General features: G+C 42.2%; 3 protein-coding genes across 13 annotated transcripts in view; 1 reads left to right on the plus strand and 2 right to left on the minus strand.

Annotated features, from left to right (window-relative positions):
- LOC106743701 (AMP deaminase 2) overlaps positions 1–8437 on the plus strand; it is a 25845-nt gene extending 17408 nt beyond the window's left edge. For 10 of the 11 annotated variants that reach the window (XM_014617822.1, XM_014617813.1, XM_014617804.1 and 7 more), the window contains 10 exons: positions 3166–3319; positions 3615–3801; positions 4295–4644; positions 4705–4902; positions 4967–5262; positions 5397–5523; positions 5584–5747; positions 6060–6354; positions 6435–6545; positions 6739–8437. In XM_014617822.1, coding sequence (XP_014473308.1) covers positions 3166–3319; positions 3615–3801; positions 4295–4644; positions 4705–4902; positions 4967–5262; positions 5397–5523; positions 5584–5747; positions 6060–6354; positions 6435–6545; positions 6739–6909 — 2053 coding nt within the window. In that variant the 3' untranslated portion in view covers positions 6910–8437. Of the gene's footprint in view, positions 1–1394; positions 1720–3165; positions 3320–3614; positions 3802–4294; positions 4645–4704; positions 4903–4966; positions 5263–5396; positions 5524–5583; positions 5748–6059; positions 6355–6434; positions 6546–6738 lie in introns of those variants that run through there. The other variant, XM_014617898.1, reaches the window with a different exon arrangement.
- Positions 8438–8777: 340 nt separating this feature from the next.
- On the minus strand, positions 8778–10717 carry LOC106743753 (UDP-xylose and UDP-N-acetylglucosamine transporter). The gene is made up of 5 exons (XM_014617931.1): positions 10336–10717; positions 9937–10153; positions 9568–9882; positions 9345–9496; positions 8778–9259 (listed from the first exon to the last, which is right to left on the minus strand). The coding sequence occupies exons 1-5, from the start codon at positions 10410–10412 to the stop codon at positions 9019–9021; spliced, it is 1002 nt and encodes a 333-aa protein (XP_014473417.1). The 5' UTR covers positions 10413–10717; the 3' UTR covers positions 8778–9018.
- A 1014-nt stretch (positions 10718–11731) lies between these two features.
- LOC106744389 (cytochrome P450 4c3-like) lies at positions 11732–24721 on the minus strand. The gene is made up of 8 exons (XM_014619119.1): positions 23999–24721; positions 20572–20769; positions 17756–17941; positions 15378–15447; positions 14568–14694; positions 14139–14375; positions 13678–13840; positions 11732–13345 (listed from the first exon to the last, which is right to left on the minus strand). The coding sequence occupies exons 1-8, from the start codon at positions 24186–24188 to the stop codon at positions 12990–12992; spliced, it is 1527 nt and encodes a 508-aa protein (XP_014474605.1). The 5' UTR covers positions 24189–24721; the 3' UTR covers positions 11732–12989.

Consider the following 24721-nt stretch of genomic DNA (forward strand, 5'->3'; position numbering starts at 1 on the left):
GGGTGAAAGGAAGGGGTTGCTCGGCCCTCCTCCGCCGCCCGTTCAGTGCTCGTGCGACCGTCGTTGATACCGGACGTGTGTGTACGCGCGGATTTCCGGCGTGACACTCGCACACGCGCGTGCGAGGGCTTAGGTATCGTTCACACCGGGGCGAGATCGAAATTTTCGCTCACGGTGTGTGTGTGGTTTCAACCGTGGTTGCGTCGCGTGAGGAGACGAAGAATCAGCAAAATGCGATTTTCCTCTCTGCTGTTGGCGTCATCCTCTTGAATACGGACGAGCGTTCCTTCGAAATCTCTCTCCGCATTAACGCACTCGTTCATTTCGATGAATTAACCGTTTCCGCTCGGTGCTTTCGACGATGCATTAGTGTGGCGCAAGAGGACGTACGGTAAATCGAGAATTTCGGTGAACGACGCCTCGCACGAACGAGATCTGCGGCGCTATGCTGCCGAGCGAGTCGATCGAAGGAGGAGGGTCGCTTCGCTATCTCTCTCGCGCGCGCTTTACATTTAAACACCGCGTCACGGATGACGCAGAAACGCGCAATACGCGATTCGGATAGCGCTCGCGAAACACAACGAGCTTTTTACCTGCGATAGATTTATCGTGCCGAAGGACGTTTATCGCCAATTACGCTGCGGAAATTTTGTCGCACTTTCCGCCGCGAACTATTTGTCGAGCGAATTCGCCCGGAAATTAGCCGCGGCTCGGTTGTACGCGAATTTAAATTTCCGCGTCTCTCTTCCGGAGAGAAAAAAGAATCCAACGAAATTTAGCTTGAGACGAACAAAATGTTTTCCAGCGCAACGTTTCACCCACTGATCGTGCAGTTGCTGCGATGAATTTTCAATCGATTCAACGACACGCGGTTTTTGCTTGGCAACTGTACCAATGCAACGTATTGTGGTGCGTAATTTGTTCAGTGGACGCGATATTTTTTTTCGATTGAGAGTGACGAATTAAATTTATCTGGAAAAATACACGTTTAAATAAATATTTCCTATTTAAGTTTATATATACTCGCAATTATGCTCATCCAATTTTCACTATTCAAAATATATTCCGGATCTCGGTAAGTTCGAGAATATTGAATTAAAGCGTCAAAACACTGAAACTTCAGTTTATTCCGCAATTGACCTAATTTGCAATTTCTCTTCGACAAAGTTTCTCGGAAGGAGAGAACAAATTCTTCTTCTTTTGAGTAAATGATAATCAGCTTTTTTAATATTCGCGACCGGTATATATTTTCATATCAATTCTTCTTTTCGCGGCAAAAGTATAATATTTGTCTGTGTGCACGAGAAGAACGTGCCCCTCTCATTTCGATAAAACACCTGGAGCAAGCTGTGGACCACAAGGAGGACGAGCGTATTTCCTCCCCTTATTTCAGTGATGAAATACGCTCGGCAGGACGCGCAACGTGGTGAAATATATGCGCGAGACTGCGGAAAGAGCCTGCGGTGAAGGGGCTCCCATCCGTGAACGGAACTTATCGGCTGTTCCAATCATGACAGATCGCGGAGATCACATCCGGTCTCCGCGTAGATCCGCGCAGATCTGCCGGCGACGATTCGTCGCGATCGGGAAACGCCGTTAGAGACGATCCCGCCAAATGAGAATAGAGGGTGGCGCGGTAGAGAAGGAACTCATACGTATCATGTTCGCGGGCGCGAGCGAGTCGAAACGATGGACGAGGGATAATAGGATCCTTCTGAGGTAATTCTTCGATCGCGAAAGTAAAATAAACTTGTCTCGCTTTGACTTATTTGCACCCCGGTTCAGTTGTAAAGAACAGACCACATATATTTAAGGCAGTGCTAGTACTTCTCAGGTGGCGCATCAAGCGTTCGTAGATTTAGCACTTGTCAAGCGAAATTGCGTTCCTGTACACACATTTCACTATCTAAATGTTCATTTGAAACGACGTGTGTGTACAATATTACAAATATTATTTCTCTCACTAATGTGCTTTTTGTCCATTAGTTGATCAAACAGAGATATACAAAAAGAAAAAGATTTAAATGTGTATATGCATCATTTCGAGTATTATTATAAATTATGAACTTTACATTGCTGTACCAAAACAAAATGGTCAATAATTCTGAAATTATTAATGTCTCTGTATTAATATCGCAGTAGTTTTTCATTGGGATTTTAAGTGTGGTTTAGAAGAAATTAAAAATAGAAGTTAAATTAGTCTCAAGGAACACAAGGTGCAAAAAGTATTATTATCTTACCTTTCGAATGGCAGCAATCATTTTCTAATTGCGCCGATAATTAGGTCGTGTTTAAATCTATATGTACAAGTTTCAACGAATTCTTCCAAAAAATTCATTTACTGCCACCTCAACACATTTGCGCGCCCATCAAGCCGAATCACACGCGAGTGTGGATTATTTGTAATATCGATCTGGTCGCTGAGACGTCGTGTAATTACAAAATAATGTTGTAATTACTGTATCAATAATAGGCGCGACTAATTAATTAATAACACGACATTAATAGTGATTAGTTTCGGTTCATTATTGTTGATCGCGGAAAGACCGATGTTGCCGTTCGAATAAATTGTTCGATTTTTTCTCTCTGACACATCGCACACTGTTTTACTTATTTCAGCATGATATCTCTCGGCAACTTTGTGATGTCACGGACATGAGGAAATATTCGATTGGCGATACGTATGTCGATGGGGGCGGAGCATCTCGAGTGATGTGTTAATTAAAGCGTCTTGCTTTTGGTGTACAGTCGATGTCATATAAAATATTATTTGGTTACGATAAATAATTTCTTTAGAAGAAAATTATCTTTTGTTTCACAGACAAATTTTTTATTTAAGATACCATATTCGTTGAAAAGTCTAACAATCGTACTTATTAATCGAAACGTTCGTTTCTTTGGATGCGATAAAATTGGTTAAATCTGAAGATATCTTTTTCTCAGTGTGAGGAATGGTGCAGCATAATACATGCGTGTGTACACAACAGGGTCTCAACTCGATACGTCGATAACCCTCGAGTCGAAAGTTCGCCAAGTATCGCGACCTCGTGAAACGCGTCATTCTTTTCCCTTGTCGTCGTTAGTTTCAAAGGATTTCACATCGATAGGTTTTTCTTTTTTTCTTAATGCACCCTTAGACCAAGCGATCTTCTTTTCTCACGACAGAGCTGCGAAGGACCTTGAGGAACGTCGCAGTCACTACGAACCGTCGCTTCAGCCCGGAGTTCCCGATGACGTCGATCATACCTTCAATCTCGAGGAAAATGACTTCGTGCCCCACTTCCAGCGAGTCTCCATATCCGGCGAGGATACTTCCGGGGTAAGACAGTTTCTCCTTCCTTTCCTTTCCTTCGTCTCCTCCGTCGAGGATCCGTGGAATTCATGAGCGATCTTTATAACAGTTCGTTAAATGCGTTACTTCTATTCCGTGAAATAATTACGAATCAGCTTTATGGTTTCTCGGATGGCGTTACGTCATGTGCGACTTTGCGTCGAGTGGAAACCTTGGGACTGCGGACTTGGGCGAGAAATCCGCCCCCTTTCTCCCCGCATTATACTCTAATTTGGAGCGAATAATATCTATCGATTGTATTTGATTAAAACGACATTGGCAGGTACCTCTGGAAGATCTTCAAAGGTCCTCCCAGATGCTGGTGCAGGCCTTGGCGATACGCGAGAAATACATGAACAACTCCAAACAGAGCTTTCCCTCCATCACATCGCGATTCTTGCGCAGTGTCGACAAGAGACCGCTCACCACGGACGACGAAGTTCATCACGAGGATCGCAAGGCCATCGAAGGTAATGATCGGATAACATTACCTCGCATCCTTCACGTCTCTCTCGCGTAATTAACATCAGCGCTTTTTGCTTCAGCAGACGCCGAAGAACCGTCGCGTTGTGTGTATCGTGCTGTAAACTTTCTCTATCCTTCTTCTCTGTGTTCCTTTTCTCTCTCACCAAGACAAGCAGCGGTGTGTCCTCCACGGACACACGGAGCTCATATAAAACAGCTTTACGTATAGAGTTTACCACACTACTTAGCGTATTGATCTCCAGTGACGTACACAAAAGTCACTTTTATATATATTTCCTAAGGGAAAGATATCCTTAACCTCGAGTTTCTCCTGTTGCTGTTTCGCGTTACTACTTGATCACATTTTTCAGTAGAGTTTCTCTCTCGCACTTTCTTTCGCGCGCCTGCAAGAGTAGAGTACGTGCATCGAATGATAAGCGCTGCGGCAACGGGCTGGCTGCGAACAATCGCGTTACAACTTCCCTTCGATTATGCCAGATCACCCGGTGCACGCACCTGCGTCCAGAGGCGACCCGTGGGAGTGCGAGTTCCCGCCGTCGAAGAACTATACGATCGCGCCCGTGAACGGCGTCTTCAACGTGTTCGCAAACGAGGAGGATCTGGCCGATGTCAAGCCGCTCCCGTACTCGTACCCAGACCTGGCCACCTTCGTCAGGGACATGAACCAGCTGTGCGCGATGATCGCCGACGGGCCCCTCAAGTCCTTCTGCTACCGCAGGCTGAGCTATCTCTCCTCCAAGTATCAGCTGCACGTGCTGCTGAACGAGCTGCGGGAGCTGGCGAGTCAGAAGGCCGTGCCTCACAGGGACTTCTACAATATCAGAAAGGTATTTTTTTTCACGAGATTAAAAATGATTATATTTTTTCTATGACGATTGATTTCACAGGTGGACACTCATATACACGCGGCCTCTTGCATGAATCAGAAGCACCTGCTCAGATTCATCAAGAAAACATTGAAGAACCACGCGGACGAAGTGGTCACCTGTTCGAAGAGCGGTGGAACCATGACGCTCCGTGAAGTTTTTCAATCGATGAATCTGACGACCTACGATCTGAGCGTCGACATGCTAGACGTGCACGCGGTAAGTGTGTGTGTCGGGAAATGATGAGAAAGGCGACGCAACAACTTTCCCTTCTTCCTTGCAGGACAGGAATACGTTCCACAGATTCGACAAGTTCAACGCGAAGTACAATCCGATCGGGGAGAGCCGCTTGCGAGAAGTTTTCCTCAAGACCGATAACTATCTGAACGGGAAATTCTTCGCCAGCATAATCAAAGAGGTCGCGAGTGACCTCGAGGAGTCCAAGTATCAGAACGCGGAGTTGCGTCTCTCGATTTACGGCAAGAGCCCGGAAGAGTGGGACAAGTTGGCCAAGTGGGCGATCCAGAGCGACGTCTACTCGGACAACGTGCGCTGGCTCATACAGATCCCTCGATTGTAGTAAGTAAGACATTAAGCTCGGTGAATAACTTTTCGGAGAATCGCTGATAAACGAATTCTCCTCATATAACTATGTAGCGAAATTAATCGAAAGAATTTGAAAGAGAGATTTAACCCTTCTTCCCATTCGATAGCGATATCTTCAAGCTGAACAAGCTCATGACGAACTTCCAAGAGATCATCAACAACATCTTCCTGCCGTTGTTCGAGGTGACCAACGATCCCAACTCTCATCCGGAGTTACACAAGTTCCTCCAATACGTATGTTTCTTTTGTTCGGCCGTGTCGAGAAACTGTCGTTGCGATATATCATCTTTGCAGGTAATAGGCTTCGATTCCGTGGACGACGAGAGCAAGCCGGAGAATCCTCTCTTCGACAAGGACGTTTGCCCACCCGCAGAGTGGGACGACATCGAGAACCCGCCTTACGGATATTACCAGTACTACACTTATGCGAACATGACTGTCCTCAATCACTTCAGAGCGTACGTTCTCTTAGATCCACCTTTGTTATTTCAATTTCCAACGAACGTCGGGTAACGCTACCTCAAAGTGCGATATAACACACAGTCGGTTACAAGAAATTTCAAACACTTTTCTCAACGAGTCCCGCAACAACACAACAGGAAAGTGTATCTCCTGAGAATTACTAAAAAGCAAAGGATCTGCGTTCCTTATAAAGTTCCCCTCCCCCCCTTTTACGTTGTTGTGTGCAGGAAATCATAGCATTGATGCAATGTTATTTATTTCATATTATTGACTAACTCGATCGATATAATGTGACGGGAAATCCACAGGGAACAAGGCTTCAATACATTCGTCCTGAGACCTCACTGCGGCGAGGCTGGACCCATTCAACATCTCGTTTGCGGTTACATGATGGCGGAGAATATCTCGCACGGTCTGCTGCTGAGAAAAGTGCCGGTGCTCCAATATCTCTACTACCTGGCGCAAATCGGCATCGCGATGTCGCCGCTCAGTAATAACTCGCTTTTCCTGAACTACCATCGTAACCCACTTCCGGAATACCTTGCTAGAGGACTGTGTATTAGCTTATCCACGGACGATCCTCTCCAATTTCACTTCACCAAGGTGAGAGAGAACACAAAGCGTCGTAGAACTCTCACGTATCGTGTGAATTATATGATACGATGATGCGTAATTAATTGTAGGAGCCTCTGATGGAGGAGTACAGTATCGCCGCGCAAGTGTGGAAGCTCAGCTCGTGCGACATGTGCGAGCTGGCGCGCAATTCCGTTCTCATGAGCGGCTTTCCGCACAAGGTGGGTACCGTCCCGATAATTTACGCGTTTGCCTTGCGACGCATTTTTCCATTCTGCATTCCGTACTCACCAATTAATGTCACATCAGTGTTATCGTGATTTCACATCGAACAACACGTATATAATAATTATACGTTGTTGAATGAGAAATTATAATATTACCGAGTGAATCCCGTTTACGATACGTTTGCAGAGCAAACAATACTGGTTAGGACCTAATTATACGAAGGAAGGAGTCGCTGGTAACGATATTACGCGAACCAACGTGCCGGACATACGGGTGGCCTATCGTTATGAAACACTGGTCGACGAGCTGTCCAATATCTTCAAGGTCGCGGAGAAGCCCGAGTCGGTTTTATTCTAATGAACTGATTATTATTTCAGACTCATCGTTATGACGGATCGACTATTGCGCGACGATGTGCAGTTTGTAGAGAATTGCAAAAGCATCGGTTTTACGATCGATACGATTGATTACGTCGTGGCCTTCGGGATACTTCCAAGACGTTCAGTTTTGACAAAAACATTCTATATATATCGCGAATAATTTTCCAGCACTCTAGAATTATATTGGTTTTTCGACGATGTCTACTTGAATTGTACTCGAGGGAGATTCATTCACTCGACGAAGAAAGAAACGTGTAGTATGTTATAATGTAATTCAATTGAAGCTTTACATTATATGTATCTTGTGTTGAGTAGACCTTTCGATCGAGCAAGGGTAAGTTAATCAGAAATATTTTATACATGTACGTTGACCAATTTAATAGTAGCTGTTAGAAGGTACCCCTTCTATATATATATTATTGCGAAATTAATATAACGATACAGTATAGTATATATTAGTGTAATATGAAATATAGGCTAGAAGTGAGTATTACGTTAATTTACCCTTAATGTTAAGCGTCTCGTGCGCGCGAGGGGATGAGATCCGTTTTTCATATCTTCGGCTGTGCTTGGCGCTTTCTTGGATTTTTAGCTTTATTTTCTTACATTTTTGTACATTTATATCGTGGAGAAAAAAAAAGAACGATTGTGTTGTGTGTGTGTATGTGTGTGTACGACGTTTGTTTCGACGACGAGCTGATTTAGACAGCCTCGTACGCGCGGACAGTTAACTCGTGCCATTGTAACATACGGTACAAGTGAGTGTATCTTCCTTTCACACGAATATACGGCGGTGTGTAAATACGGATTTTTTTTTTTTTAATTACACGGTAAACGGTAGCACACTTGAGACAGACGCGACTGTGCGCCAAGGGATGATTCGGCGAATGATACGCTACCTCTCCCTCTCTCTCTCTCTCTCTCTCTCTCTCTCTCTCTCTCTCTCTCTCTTCTCAACCTATTTTGATTCCGCGACCGGCTTTGTTGCTTTCCGCATTCACGCCGCAATCGTCTCCGCCTTTCCGAGAGAATTTTCCGAACAACGAGTTGAGTTGAGCCACCGACTCTACCGACACCCGAACACTGTGCCCCGAGTTTTAAAATTGTTACTAGAGAGAGAGAGAGAGAGAGAGAGAGGAAATATATATTTATTGTAAAAAAGTGTATGCCGGAAGACAAGAATATATATATATATATATGTATATATATTCTTGTATATATATATACATCTGCAACGTTAAACTTGAATATGTTTGATATCACCAATCTGATGCGCAGCAATCTGATGCGACAATATCCCTGATTTATCCAGCCGATTTGAGAAGATTAAGGAGATGCCGTTGACGAACTTGATAAGCGTCGATAAGACGTAGAGGCGATTTCCTCGAGATCGTTATGTTAACTGATCACGCTGTTTATGTTCCTTATATACATACAGGTCATGTAAATGTAGTGCGATATAAGTGTGAATAAGATGAATGTGCGCTACATTCTGTTTCACCATATCTAACCAAGATATATGACATTTTTTCTGCAAACTTTTCACGTATAACCACAGAAATGTCGTTCAAAATTTGCCTCATCGGAACAAACGCACATGTAAAAATTGCAAAATGTTGGGTAAACGTTTACTCGCGACAGGACGAGATTTCAGTTTTCAAATTTCTAATCGTTTTCGTCAGACAATGCTTCGCGCGTTACCTCCGCTACGTAGAAAATCACTTGTAATTCTGTGCGACCGATAGGATGCGTAAACTTTGCAGAAAGAAAAATCAGTAAGTTTTTTCAAGCACAGCATCCCCTTTAGTAGGACGACGACGCGTTTTTAACAATCAAGAATGAAAATGAATGCGACTCCTCTTTATTCGTCAATTTAATTATGAAAATATAGCAATGAGGTAACAAAGATAATATCTCTGTCTACTACTTGTCGCTATTTTTACAGGAACATATACGTATTGATTTATACAAACCAATCGACGGTCACCTTGTGATCCGATTGAAGGATATCTCTCTAAAGTGCCGTTTATCGCGAATTTGTTATTAGATAATATAAATCACGGCGTTTAGTTCAATTCCACCGCGTCTAATCCACCTTCTTAGGTACGGGCTGCAGACTTTGCTTAATCTTTGGTAACACTTCCGTGAATATGACTGTACCCACGAAGACTAGTAACGTGCCGATCCAGTGGTGCAGCGTGAACGGGTTCTTGAAGTAAACTATGGAAAAGAGCAGGGAGAGGAACTTCCGCAGTGTTATCACCAGGGTGACCGTGAGCGAGCTGCACTCGGTCGTTAACACGAACACAGAACTGATGCACATGTATCTGAAAGAGAGAGAGAGGTTAAGGAAGAAAACACGCGAAAAGGTCGGGAAATGATTTCCCACGCAACGAAAGGAAAAAAGGATACTGCGTGAGGATGTTCCCGAGTAAGTACACGATCAGTTTCGGCATGTGCAAGCCGATCAGGGGCAGCTCCGTCAGTTCGGACGCATACGCGAACTTCCAGTGCTCGTAGATGTTGGGCGCCAACGTCATGAAGAATGGCAGGGGTAGCAGATGCTGCAAGGACAATCGACGTTGTTGTTTTCCTCAGGAAAAATTTTCCCACTAGATTTGAGACGAACATTTACCGTATAATACAAAGCCTCCCGCGCATTTTTGCCGTACCGGCTGTACAGCACCTCCTGGTAGATTCCCATTCTCGCGGAGACGAACAGAGCGATCGTCAGCAGAGATATACCCAGGGACCACCAGAAGAAATCCTCCAGCGGTGTCGTGGGCACGTGCTCCATATCCTTCTGCCGTAGGGACTTGATCTCCTTGCCGCTGACGATCGTGCAGATCGCTATGCCTGAGGTGATCATGAACACTGACAAGTACTTGCTAAGCATGTACTTCTTCTTCAATATTACTATCCCCATGACCATGTTGGCTATGAGAGAACCCTGAAAATGCACACGTGATGACTCGCGCAACATTCTGGACCGATTCTTACTTACAGCTCTGAATATCATGTGCAACGGCATGGGAATATTGAAGTCAAAGGCGTAATTGTTGCAGACATTGGCGACGAAGAACATTGTGACCAGGACAAAATAGTCTTTTATGCCGATGTTCGGCTTGACGGTGCCGCATTTCGATGTGAACAGGAAGCCTTCGACAGCGATAAAGAGAAACTGCGAGAACGTGATGAGATTCCCGCTACCAGGATCGTCCCTGAGGGCCAAAGATCGATTTCAACTCTGCATGCAGATTTCTCCAAAATTTCATCTTTTAATAATAACTCGGATGTATACAAAGTGGCGTTAAGTCATGATGACGTTTATAGACACAATTCACACACGTCGCTTGTTATGCAACCAGTCGTACGATATGCCGAGTCATTGGGTCGCACTCACTTGACGAGCAGCTCCAGGAACACAACGTTGGTGCAGCAGCCGAGGAACACGCAGAACACCGCGATAGCCGCCCGCATCGTGACCTTCCTCTTTTTTTTTCTTCGCGCTATTAATCCCGGAGCGGTCTAACCTATAAGGTCGGTCACAAAGTCCAAGCGGCACACCGAGTGGCTATCACATACCATTATAATGCGGTCGCATAATAATTCAACGATGGAACTTGGTGATATGACTCTTCGGAGGCAACTAAAGGCCTTTTTGTTTCCTTCGATCCACACGCGCTATTTCATATCCCCTCCATCTGACATTTACGATGCGGCGACGAAGCGTCCGGCCGCTCCGTCATTTTTCGCGACAGCCGTGAACCATAACTGGGACAGCGGTGTTTGTTCTCCCTCCACGGAGAACGGGAACTTGCTGAATTCGGTTTGTACCGACAACAGATAAAGATATTATTCGATCCGTTTTCTATACTTTTGCGTCTTTTGGGACATCCTGTATATTCATTTTACAAGATACATTCGGGTCTTATATGCTGTTTAGATTCACCTCACATGCTGCACGGTCCATTTCATTGGCTACGAAACGATTCATTTAAGATGGTCTTAAGACTTGACGATGAATATTGGTTTTTACAATATTTTCATTTTATCTGGAATTTTTCACAAATTTCCTGAAAAACCAAGGGAATATTTTGTTTCAAATTTGAGCAGACACCGTGCCTAAAACATATTCTTTTATACCGACATTTATAATTAACCGAGATTCAAACCTCACCGGTCTATCTAACGAGCCTATCCACCAGATGACGCTAAGAATACAACCAACTGTTATTTCCAAATAATGTGGGTCGGTTAGACAGCGTTCTTAGACCTCCAGTATACTTTTATATATACCTTCCATGTTCAATTAAAAAAGAAAATTATTTCCAAACAATATGATGCAATTTTAAATTGGACAAATCTTTATTTTTCAGCAACACGATCGAATGCGTGCAAACGCATAATAGAATAAACACAGACACGCGGGCTACTTAATTAACTATTAGTACGCGGGAAAAAATCTCAGTTTGTGTAATTAGATAAACATTAGAGTGAAATTTTCAGACTGAAAACCTATTTCTCCTTTCTTCGTCTTCTTTAATATTTAATATTTTAATCGTTATCCTCTTTAACGCGCGAACTGATGAACTGTTAGGATTCAACGTAATCATTTGACAGCCACAAACAAGCAAACGTGGAAACGCGACAGCCAATCAGCATCGCGGGAAAGAGGCCTCGATGTTTCGATATACTTTTCGAGATATTTATTAATACGGCTTTCTTAGAGAGGGGCAATTAAATTAAAACGAATATGATTCATCACATTATTATTATAAATATTTATTTAGCTTGTAAACATTTGTAAACTATGTTGACTATGACTATTGAAATGGAAACAATATTCTGATATTTTAAACATCTGCGGTGTGGATGAATATATAATTTGATTTTCGAATTAATGCATTAACTCGGAAGACAAATCAAGTATTAAACAGTTATTGTCTGTAGAAATAACTATTCTATTACTATATAATAATTATATAAAATAATTATCTAGGATAAGGCATTTAAAGTTGCCACCTTAACCTACGTCAATATTATTTTTCTCATCACTCCATTTATATCTTTATCAATCGTGTATGAAAAAGTAAAAAGATAAAAGTTATCTATTATATAAATGAATACCTTGAAAAATATTTAATATATTTTATTTTGAGATATTCTGATATATGGAAAGAGAAGTATCTCAAAGTATCAACTTGTCGTTGATTTTATTTTAATACTTTTAGATGTATATATATATATACACACACACACATATATATATATATATGACAAGAGGAATTTTACTTATGTAAATAAAAACATGTTTCTCTACTTCGAAGAAGAAAAGTTTGAACCATCTGAAATGTCTACGCATGAAAAAATTTTGTTCATCCTGTATCATTTTTGATATCATACAACTTTTATTCGATCTATTCTTTTTTTCTGGGTATAATAACATTGGCATAAATCAAATGGCAGTTTTAAATGTCTTATCCTGTATATATGTGACATAATAAAGCATTAGGAAAGGTAATTTTATTACCGTGTTATAACACATGTAATTACTTTTATGTAAGTAAAAATTCTTGCAGAAATGATAAACGTACATAAGAGACGTGTTCTTCAATAGCATATAAACACGCACATACACACACACACACACACACACACACACACTGAAAAACTTAATCTAATTTAATATAAAAGATCATCCACAGAGTATTTATAATATATGCTCTGAGGCATTATATATATATATATAATATCACACTGAAGATCAACGTCTCTTACATATTTCTATTATCATGATGCATTGAAATTGCCATTTGTTTCGAAGTTAATATTATCTCTAGAGAAAAGTGGATCGAATGAAAGTTGTATGGTTTGAAAAGATGTATAAGATAACATTGAACATAATTTTTTGCTTTTACCTTTTAATATTTCTTCTATAGACATTTCAGAGATTCATAGAAAACTTTTTTTTTTCTTTTTTTAATATGAACATGTTTTTACTTTCAGTCGATTGGGGGTAACTTTGTACCAAATTTGTCTCACGTAATCGATTGTTTAAAATGAATTCGTATGCTGATCACGCGACGTGACTTTGAGACGAATCCCGCCCGCGTTGACCAACACTAATTCCGATATGAAGCGCAGCTGGTCCTCCCTGTCAAGAGCTTCCACGTGGTAAGACCTGAGTATCGACAAGACGATTACCTTGACTATGATGGTAGCAAACTTCCAGCCGATGCAGTTGCGCGAGCCAGCGCTGAAGGGAATGAAGGCAAATCTGGCAAATTTGGGGCTGTCCGGCAAGAATCGCTCTGGACGGTAAACGTGCGGATCGGGAAAGTGACGGGGGTCGCGATGCAGCAAGTAAGAATTGATGAGTACAGTCGAACCAGGCGGAATCACGTTGCCCACTGAAAATACAAAAGATATCTTACTACATATTTCTAACAAATCTAAATTCTTTCGAAAATAAGCGTGGTAAAATATGAATTCAAAAAAAAACAACTAACGCGCAACCAAATGTGGTTTCAAATCAAATCTCCATCTAAATACTCGACTGTTCTTTTCTTTTAGTGTTGAAAAATAACGTATTATTTGCAATGCCGTTACTTCTTTACTTCAATTTCGATATGAATTTTCTGTTATTAGGTAAATATTATTGAAAGCTCAACTTGTTCGAATTAATTTCTTCTTCATTGTCTGAAAGCACGATATCGTGAAGGAATTAACGCTAGATACTCACTTATTTCGATCGGTTTGTAAATTTGCCTGGCAATGAGCGGAGCGACTGCATATAATCTCCACTGCTCTTTTATGCAAGCATCCAGCCATACCAATTTATTCAAGTTGTCTAAGGTAATCTCCTTCGTACCAATTACCTCCTCGAATTCATCCAGAATTTTTTTCTACAGCAAAACCAGAGAACGTTGAGATTAAATAATTAAGCTCTAAAATATGAAGAAAGATAGAAAGTCGCATCCCGCAAAGCTTCAAATTAGGACACAAGACGTCCCAGTTTTAAGTTTTGTGCCGATGTGTTTCGAGCAAGAAATTTCATCCTCTGTTCAGCAGTTCTACAAGAAACATGCCGATATACAAATTTATCGTCATGTTCGATCATATTGGGAATCAAGGATATAGATTTTGATGGATTCGTCATCACTCGATATGCTCCGGTGGAGTTAAATGTCGACAGGAGCTTACTTGATATTCAGGATGTCGCCCAAGCGCGTAGAGCGTCCAAGACACGCTGGTAGCTGTCGTATCATGTCCGGCATACATAAAGGTGTTCACCTCGTCGCGAATATCCTCATCGGTGAGATCGGTATGTTTATGGGACATCTCCAGCAGCAGATCCAGCATAGCCTGCTTCCTCGTCGTTGGCTCGTTAAAGTTCCCGTCGCGCTTCGATATCCATTCCGTTTTCCTGTCTGCGACCACCTGCGTGTGCGAAGTATTCTATGTATGTAAAAGAGGCGTAGCGGTTGCCCTAATTATTGTGAAAGCGTAATTTATTCAACGTTATGAGCATGATGTGTAATATCAGATCGATTCTTTTCGTGCCTACAATGCAGAATGTTTCACATCTTTCACTTTTGTGAAATTAGCCGTTACTGGGTTAAATTTAATCACCTTGCCAACTAATTCGTTGATAATACGGAGAGCGGAGTCGTGCTCCTTCCCCCACCGTGTCATTTTAAAAATCGGGTCAAAAGAGATCCAAATGTTTGTGAATCTCATTTGCATGATAGAAGCAACCCTGTAAAGAAACAGGCATTTTCGAATAGTTCTTGTTTAATGCGCGTACGTAATTTTATTTCGAACGATTCGAATAAACAAAATATGAGCGATATATATCTACGATCATAAATTGTTACTATTAGCGGCTTGCGGAAGTTCGTCGGATTGCGCTGGATTTTATCAGTTCAAAAGATGAATCATATCATAGAAGCGGAACCAAACACAATTGCCTGAAAGATTGCGAAAAGTAGTAGATAACAGATACTTTAACTAAATACACCGTGTACTATTCATAAAAAAATGTGACTAAACTTCCGATGAATTTTTGCAAGTCTCTAATAACATTGATTTATGTCTTCTTGTTTACGATCACTCAGCTTAGAGATCTTATTCTGGACGCATATGTGACATTAAGTGAGATTGTTTCTAAGTTCTTTTAACAAAATAATAACTTTATTGAGCTAAACGTCACGGGTAATGGATACAGTAAATGGAAAAAATAAAAAATGCGACTAAAGAACGAGGCAACAGCTCAACGCGTAAGGTAATAATTACAGAATTCCTTTCATATGAATGTTCATTATAACGTTGTTTTAGATTGCGATAAGAAAACGATACTTGGTGTTTGATATGCGTCTGAAATACGATCTCGGTGTTTTTACGCGAGATAAACGGAAGCGATCTTGAAGGAAATATACTTACTTATCCACAGCAATGACATATTCATTATTATAATTGTTTTGTGCGTTGAGCTGGATACCCATAGCGCTATCTGCAATGGAAAAAAACCGAATGGGAAGAACTGTTTGAATTTAAATCTAATTAATGAATGAATATAAATCAGAATGAATAAATGAAAGTAAATCGAATAAATATGACGATAAAATCTACAGTCTGAATATAACGTGATACGAAGTAATATGATACAAATTAAGCGGTTAAAATGACAAATAATCAATAGTCATGACATAAACGCGTACGATGCGAATGATTAGAAAAATTAGTGAGTTTTGGCTTAGCAGATATTAAAAGCAGACGTTATGGCTGATATTAGCAATGAACGATCGCAATCGATCATTTATATCATTCTGATTTACTTTTATCCCTCTATCGTCAATTCAAAATTCTACGTGTTATAACCAAAAAGGTACAACAGATCGCAAAAATATCCGAAGAAATTCGTACGTATATTGCAAATCATTTAGCTGAAGCTTTTCTTACATACGTCTTGCCGTTTTAAATCACGTCATTTAATACGAATGGACGTGTTAACGCGTTAATTTAACACAATTAAACGTTTTAAATGATGTAAGCTAAATCGGCAAAAAACATATAAAAAAACTCCGATCAAATGTGTCATTTTAAGACATTTATGTGCGCAAAAATAACACACTTGAACTTACAGTGTAGTTATCACCGTGATTATATATAGTTTTCGCAATACGGCGCAATTGCGAGTGAATTTAATTATGGTTTAATTATTCGGCGAGTAATGATTCGTCGGTTTTTTGAAACTACCGTCACACCACCGATCTCGTCCACCTTGCGAATTTACGACAATAATACGAGGTCTTCATTTTCGCTCGATAACGGAGATTTAACAAAGAGAGTCGCGTATGAATGTTCGTCCGGAGAAGAAGATTCTGTAGAAGGCTTCTATTTCCAGTCAATCGTCCTGCCAGTTATCTCGACCGAGTTTTAACGAAGTTTTCAGACGAATGTTTTTTTCGGTCCCGATAACAGAGATATCGTTTTTCTTCACTGAATTTCTCGGTCTGCTCCCCGATCAGTCACACGAACTGAGTGAGTTCTCCTCGTGCAACACGCCGAGTTTCTTCAGGCGAAACTGTAATTTCCGATTCGTACTGCAAAGTTCGATTGATTGTTTAAGCTATTCGAGGAAGAGAGAGTGAGAATGTTGTAAAAATTTGCCAAATTGATTACAGGTGAAAATACCTGTTTTGATGCACGAGATAACAGAACGGACCGAAGAGCGATCCGCCGAAATCCGTCAATTTCGTTTCACCGAACGCATTTAGGGTCAACGAATGATATTGAGAATTTCTACACCGGAAATTCTATCGTGAGGATAATCGAAAAATCACAAATCTATGCGCGAGCGACTAATAACACCAGTCGGTGATGAATTCGTTTTAACGTTTTTAGAATATCGACATTCGAAATCGAAAATTTCTATCGCGTGCCAATTTTTTTATTTTATACATTAGGCAGAATAGAATTATTGCGATTTTGTTAAAATCCCTCACGCGATAAACGGATTTAATTTTCAGATTCCAGCAAGGTCACCAACTGAAGTCACTTCACTAGGCTCAGGTAATGACCTGAAAACGTTTCAATTAGCAGCACTGGTATAATTAATGGATGTAAGATCGAGTAACCTGTATAAAAATATTACATAACATCTATCTATCGCGAGCAACAGCGGCGCAGAATCGAGTTATCGCAACCGCGAAGAGGAGGTCGAATGACCAAATAAGACGTCACCGATACAGCGATATAGTGCAATTTGAGCGAGGTTTACCAACGTAATCGAATGCCAGCGGATCGCAAACCATCCGGATCGAATATAATAACGGAACATTCTTTCAAAATGACGAAAGAGAGATTTTTCTCTTTCCGTCTCGACGGCCTGTCTTCCATCTTTGCCGGCTGTGCTTGCGAATCTTTTCCCGCGTTATCGCCGCGACGAGGACCACAGCTTTGCCTGTCTTCAGGCCGATCAAACAGGAGTGTCTTGTGGATTGACTTATCGTCAATCTGAAGAGGCGATATATTCGCGATTCTCGAGAGCACAAATCACCGAAGATGAGATGCACCGATCGAATAACATTCTGCGTCGGAAATTATCTTATCAAACCGCGACCTATCATTTCGAACTGAATCTTATCTTGCCGAAATTTGTTTTAGATACTCCGATCGTGATATAACAATCGAGAAGAAGGTGTGAATTATGCGTATGTAAATATTTCGTTCAGTTGAAATACTCGCACGAAAGTTCCTCTCGGACAACTTTAAAGTTACATTTCGATCGGAGGCATCGATAATGATCGCCGACTCACCACAGATAACGTCGAGGGTTGCACGTTTCGCGTACGAGACCATGTTAAACCCAGATTTGCCGATTTCTTTCTTCATACAAGAGATCAGAATGTCCGATTCTCTCACGACTATCTTTAGATAATCGCTGAGAAGGCAGCTGTGGAAGGTCGACGACAGCATCTTCCTGCGTCGATGCCATATCTCACCTGGAAGCAAAGGACGACAAATTGATTACGACGTTTCAATCGACGTACGGTATTGTGTGCTTAAAAAAGATCTATCAAAACTGCCGATCGAATCTTATCGATAGGAAAACATTAAAGAAGATTGCTGATAAATTGATTTCTTGATCTTTCTAACATTATTCCGGCATAAATAAATAAATCTAATTAGTCGACTCGACAGATAAAATGATAAACAAATGAATTGCAATAAATCGTCGACATTATTATTTATTATTCAAATATGTGTACCTATTTGCATGAAATGATTTATGTGTATGACATGTGTGCGTTCGTGTGCTACTTTTAGACAATGCAAAAGAAGATACTGTTTATCTGCCGATATTAATTGATCGCCCAACAATGTATTTTTAGGTCGAACGATGTGATATTCCGTCTTCTCTTCCTTTTTGGACTTCTGAGATTATATGCATATTTTACACACGAGGCAATGCTTCTTGTTTATAACTCGTGCCGATATCTCGAGAAACAAGATATCTCGGTATAATTATCACGTTGTTTACATCGTCAAAATTTCGGTCGCACGCCGCGCACCACACGACCGACGAAATTCGATCGATTTTGATTTTTAAAGTGCGAAACACGAAGCTAACAGAGTCAATAACAATCTTAGATAACCCCATTAATCTCGTTGTTAAGAGAGAAGAGTGATGGAATAGAATATTGGCGAAAGTACACTGTGTAAAAAAATATGTTATATTGTCTAACTATTACACAGAGAAAAAAGTTTCTTTAGTATTTCTATTTATTTATTTCTAAAATTTCTTTCATCGAAACAACATGTACTTATACGAAATATTATTTGTTTGAGTAAAAATTTTATCGTCAAGAAAACTGTATTATTTAACAGAAAGAACGTTTGAAATAATATCTTTTAATCAAATAAAAGATTATTTGGTTATAATAAATACGTAAAATGAAAGAAATAATTTCTTTATAGGAAAATTATCTTTCGTTTCATAGAAATTGTTTATTTAAGGTAAACATTCGTTGGAAAGTCTGACAATCTTATCGATCGAAACATTAGTTTCTTTGAAGCATGCCAGTGATGAAATTTGTTTGGATGCGGTAAAATTGAAGAAATCTTTTTCTCAGTGTATGAGATGAAGGTAACGCGATTTATCAGATTTGTCCCGTGAAAAATAGCCAATTGCATCGAAATATCTCATCGGCACCGCTTTTCTCCTCTTAACTGATTATCAAGAGCTTTTGTGGAAAACCGCGACGATTCTCAGCGGACCAATGTATTAAAAAGACCGGCTTCGTTGGATCGCTCAATTTCTTCAGCGTTTCGTCGTTTTCCCTCCCCTTTGTTCTAACAGGAATCTCGCGCTCGAAGCTTCAAATCCGCGCGACTGCCGGTCGCGGTCGGTGGTTTTCCTTTTTCTGCAAACTTGCGACAAGGACGAGTAGCTATTTCTGGAGGCTGAACTGGTTCGCGAACCAGTTATCTTTCTTTTCGTAATTACGCCGCGTTTACTCTCTCAGGAGGACAATTCGATCAATACCTCCGATGAATGTAGAGTCGTGCGCGTCGCTAAATTCATGAGTCAGGCGAGAACCGATCTCGGCGCGAAGATTTCCCCGAGCGATTCTAGCGAAGGTAGCAATTGAAAAGGGTTAAATGCGGCTGTGAATTGAAATTCAAACGGGAACGTTAGGAGAAGAAAGACAAAAATGTGGCAGAAATAATTTTGTCGAGGAGGAATCGAGCGACCTTTAAACTCGCGTTTCCTTAAGAAAAGTATCTTCTTTTGTAAACGAGTTTACGTCGATATTTCTAATCTTCGTCCGCTCAAAATGCGAAGTGAGAATGTGTGAGCGGAAAAATCCGGCCAGCGCTAAAATAAAATCCCGCGTCTAATTCGAGACTTCTAAATATAAGAATCCTGCATACCTTCTCTCTGGATTTTTGCATAACGCATATCAATTCAATGTTTTTCTCCACTTCTTTTTTATCTCACTCACGAATAGTTTGGAGAAACGTTTTTACGCGATCGCGTCCGAAGAAACACGTGGTGCAGCGCAGTGAATTTTTTTCACTTCAAATTGTTTTAATTTCAACGTATTTCTTCCTTCTTGGACCGAGTTATCACCGGTTTGAATCATCCAAAATCGGCGGAATTTCCCGCGGTCACGGTGGTTAAACGGCGTCAATTAACTTCGCTCTATATACTCTTAAGAAACTGTGTGAGCAGATATTCGAGCAATCGTCAAGCATATATATCTTCAGGTTGAATAAAAATATCGAATTATACGCACGATTGTACATTCGTTTGGAGAGGGATGCTCGTGATATACGATATGCAGTAGAAATTTAAATCTATATACAGATAAGATAAATCAAGTGTCCAAGGTCGAAGCACCGATTGTTCGCGAGGAGAGAATACATGCATTAATTCATTAACAATAATATCGTTTCACGCACACTGCGCGTGCAAATAATCGTCGAGAAATTGATCGCAGCGTGCATTTACGAGAAATGCCAAGGATAATCGGGGCCCTCTCCGCGAGCACTTTCTCGAGATGACAATAAATTGTTGAAAATTCTCCACAGCTAAAACCTTTGTTTTTCCGAATAAAGGATCGCTTACCGTTGCTGGTGACCAGGCCGGTGCCCAACCACGGCTTCAAGTACTCGTACTCGAGACTCTTGTCGATGTGGGTGCTACTCTTCAGCAACGGTTGCACCGCCTCCGCTTTGTAGAGGAAGATGAAGGGCCGCATGCCGACCCAGAGCAGGTAGATGTCGCCGAACTGCTCGGCCCATTTCACCAGCTTCTTGAAGAACTCTGAAAAACCGACTCTTCTAAATTCCTTATTCACGCGTGACTTTCGCGAGAGGATTATCCCCATTGTGCGGTCGTCGACCCGCCGCCGTGCAGATGTAGGCCTTTCGCTGTACTATCGCATTAGGTCATTGCGATTCTAGGCTACTCTCTCTCTCTCTCTTTACGTCTCGCTGGCGCAAATTGCGAGAAGAGGATCTGGCGCCGCCGACGAGGAAACAAAGAAATGATGTCAACGTGATGCGGGAAGAAAAACAGAGAGAGAGAAGAGGGGGGAGAATCAAGCGACGGAGGAAGAGAGACGTCGCGCTGCACGTGCAGCAAGTTGGCAGCCGAGAGAAGGAGAGACTGACCGGACGTTGACCAGCAAAAATGACAGCATGCATGTTTGCACGATGCGGACGATGAACAGTGGGAAAGAGAGAGACCTTGCAACGAGGCGTCCTTCGACATTTTAGCGCGCCCCCTCCCCAAGGATATTCGCGTCGCAAATTCCGGCCGAGAAATAAGCGTGACATAAGATGCGGTAGTTTTTCTCCGCGCGCGAGGGAACGCCCGTCCTCGATTTATCGAGCGCTTAACTGACGGTAAGAACAATCGATATTTCTCTCCCGTGATCAGCGGGACGCGAAACATCTTCAAGGTCTGCCTGTTATTAGTAACTCTTCAACATCTCTCTCTCTCTCTCTCAAGTAATTGATTTTCCAGCTATAAATAGGTGTCCGCAGCTGGGAGTTGTCTCAACGTTGCATGAGAGCAGATGAAAGGTACCCGCTTCTACCGATCCTGAAAAATCCTTCTCCCACTTCTCTTTATCCCCCTCCCCAAGAGAAGGCTTTGTTACGCAATCAATGTCGTTTCGCGTGTGAAGAAAAAAAAGAGAAAAAAAATACGCAGGCTGCGCGAAGAATAAAGTTCGAATGTAAAGAGCGGAGAGTAAAAATAAGCTTAATCCGCCTTGAACGGTATATCCGCGATATGTTACGGTAATCGCGTCATCACGACAATAAAACGTCGTGATTATCCGACGGTTCTTCTTTTTTTTTTTTTCTAACAACGTATCTCCCCGCGAGCTGTTACCGTCGCGCTTCCTTAATCGCCCACGCGTCTTCCTTTACGGGCCGTAATGACCCCTCGATTGCCGCTCGGTTATCGTGTGTAGACGCACGCGCACCATCAAAGCGCAAACCCTATTCTCTTCTTGTGGACGACGTCTGGCCGGAGTCTGGCCCGGAGTCATCCTCCGATCCCCGCCGCGCGGAACCTTCGCTTTTAGGCGCCGTGACGCTTTCTCTTTTTTATTTTCCTCCGGGAAGGAAGGGAGGGACGAAAGAGAGAGAGAGGCAGGGAGGGAGAAAGAGATGCGCGTGCATACAAAATTGCGTTACAATTACTCGCCACTATTGAAACCACTCGAACGACCTCGACCCCCTTTCCATCGTCGTCTTCTTCTTCTTCTTCGTTTCTTTTTTTTACGACTGACGGATTGGCGATTACTGGTGGTGAGCTACCGATCTCTCTCTATCTTTCTTTCTCTCGCTCCTCCTTCTTCGTCGTTTCTTTTCTTCTCCTCGCTTCATCTCGCGCGGAATTGTTTGTCTCGCGCCAAAACGGAGCACGCTCGAAAATACCGAGAGAGTCTGTGAAATTTTCATCGTCAATTTCGGGAATGGACACGAGCTGTCGGATACTTGAAATTAATCGGGATCGTTTGGGAAACTTTTCACTTTCAGCCTGTTGACAGCTGAACGTCCCCACACTCGAACAAAGTCGGTAGGTCGAGTGAGATGCGGATGATCGGGTGCTGGAAAATGGAAACCCCGGATATTTACTCGCGCACCTCTGATCTGAGAGGCGGTAGGTTCGCTACGTTGCGGCGAAATTTCACAGAAAAAGCTCAACTTCTCTACAACTAAATAAATAAGGACGCATAAAATATTATTAAACATAAATAAATAAATTCGCATTAAATTAACTAAAATGAAAACTTATTGATAAGAAATGCAATCGACTGCGCAGGTATCTTCCAGGTGGAACAAACTTTTAAAAGATCTCTGAAAGATATCTAAAGAAAGAAATAGAACGCCTTTTAGACGTCTCTTTGACATTTGTTCTGCCTGAGAACTTTCTGTTTCTACAGCCGAGTTCTCGTCTGGTCCACCCAGCAGCGGAAAATTCAATTACACTAACAAAGAAATTTGTTCTTCCCGCGCGTGTGTACAGATATGGGCGAATGAATGAAAGCGACTCCAAATCACCTCGGGCGAGTCGTACGCGGCTTATCTGATTCGCGCCGAAAACCCGCGCGACAGTCGGCACGTGTCTGTCCTCAATATTGGTTGCACTTTGCCGCGCCGCTGAATTGCCCGTGTGAATTTCTTCACCGCCGTCTTATCTCACGCGGGTTTACCGATTCGACGGGCAATTAAAATTCGCCATCAATCCGGCGGTCGCCCACCTACGATCGACCGACCACGAGATTCGGACAGTTTCGTTCGAAGAAGCGGACTGAAGTGTTCACGAGACATACGAGTCTCTACGAAGAAATATTATTAAATATAAATTAATGAAAATTGAAGCATCGTTAAGTAAAATATTAAGCTTGCGTTCCTTTGGATCGTGACGTAATATACGACTTATTAATCGAGAAGACACTTGGTGGTACTAACGATGTGTACACGGGCGTTTTCGAAATTGTGAGCGAGTACACGATATTTCCATCCTTCCTCTTCGTATCATGCAATCTCAGTTCAGGTGTATCCACATCATAGGTAAGTTTTATTGTAGCGACATTTTACATCAGATATAAATCAAATTATTTATTTCATCATCTTATAATTGCCATCTATAATCTTCGAATGATAACGTATTATCGTGACCATTTTTTTCTGGAGATCTCAACCCCGGAAGAGTCTTCGTGTGGTTATCTGTTTGCGTTAACAAGGTCGTTGCTTGAAGTACGATTCTTCTCTATTTCTTGAGAGAGAGAGAGATTACACGACCTACTCTACTGTTCATGTAAAAATGTTTTGCAACCTCCGAGGATGTCCACGATATATATAATGGTCCCGATAACGAGACGTGTACAAACACATTATGCAAATTACATCTGCGATTCACCTCTTTCATCCTCCTCACTCCAAAGTGTGCGAAATAAAACGTCTGACGAATATTCCCCCGATATCGCCGGTGAGAGTTATGTGTCGGCCGTTTCCAATTGACAGGGCCTTACCTTCTGTCGAACAGTTCAGCTGATACGCGTTGCCGATGACAGGCAGTGCGGTGGGATACGGCACGTTCCTCAGAGCGTATAGGAACTTCCCACGTTGTACCAACAACACCAGCATAGCCGACAGCATAGAGAAGATCATCATCGGGGTGAGCCAGGACTCCGTCAGGGCGGAGAACGTCTCGACGAGCATCTTGATCCTTCCTTCCGTTGCAAAACTCCCCTTCCCGAGATCGAAATTCGCGGAGGAAGCGTCGATCGATCGAGCGTGCGCTCTTCTTACCCGAGACGATAAGAGAGACGTGTCTCTCTCCCGTCGCGGAAACTCACGTACTCGCGCGAGTGAGCGAGCGAGCGATCGCGCAGCGAGACACGCGCGCGCGCGCGCGCGCGCGCGCGAGAGAGAGAAGCGAGCGAGCCGGTTCTAGTCTGAAGTCACCGGTGTGTCCCGTGCGAAGGATGTGTGATGCGCGTGCGATGACCGTTATATAAGAATCGTCTCGCAGGGGCGCGATCGCGCAGAACGATCGATGATGCACCGATGATCCACCTCCCTTCCGTCCGGTGTATCACGCGGTGACTCCCTGCGGTTAATGCGTGACCGTGCGAAAGAGATGCCCTTATATACTACTGAGTGCACCGGGCCATCACCAATAGAGAGAGAGACGCGCACACTTTTGATCCACTCGCGAAAACTAAATAGTGAAATAACATATTTCCATTAAC

This window comes from Dinoponera quadriceps, unplaced genomic scaffold (genome assembly GCF_001313825.1).
Source record: "Dinoponera quadriceps isolate SergipeBrazil2010 unplaced genomic scaffold, ASM131382v1 scaffold9, whole genome shotgun sequence".
Lineage (NCBI taxonomy): Eukaryota > Metazoa > Arthropoda > Insecta > Hymenoptera > Formicidae > Dinoponera > Dinoponera quadriceps.

Bases quoted from the DNA above. Each gene is read 5' to 3' on its own strand.
- LOC106743753 (XM_014617931.1), bottom strand. From the start codon at position 10,412: ATGCGGGCGGCTATCGCGGTGTTCTGCGTGTTCCTCGGCTGCTGCACC. The intron at 9,883-9,936 runs GTAAGTAAGAAT...GTGCATTTTCAG, and splicing joins TGCACATGATATTCAGAGCT to GGTTCTCTCATAGCCAACAT. The intron at 9,497-9,567 runs GTAAATGTTCGT...TTGTCCTTGCAG, and splicing joins GGGAGGCTTTGTATTATACG to CATCTGCTACCCCTGCCATT.
- LOC106744389 (XM_014619119.1), bottom strand. From the start codon at position 24,188: ATGCTCGTCGAGACGTTCTCCGCCCTGACGGAGTCCTGGCTCACCCCG. The intron at 20,770-23,998 runs GTAAGGCCCTGT...TCGGTTTTTCAG, and splicing joins GCTGAACTGTTCGACAGAAG to AGTTCTTCAAGAAGCTGGTG. The intron at 14,376-14,567 runs GTGATTAAATTT...TCGCACACGCAG, and splicing joins TCAACGAATTAGTTGGCAAG to GTGGTCGCAGACAGGAAAAC.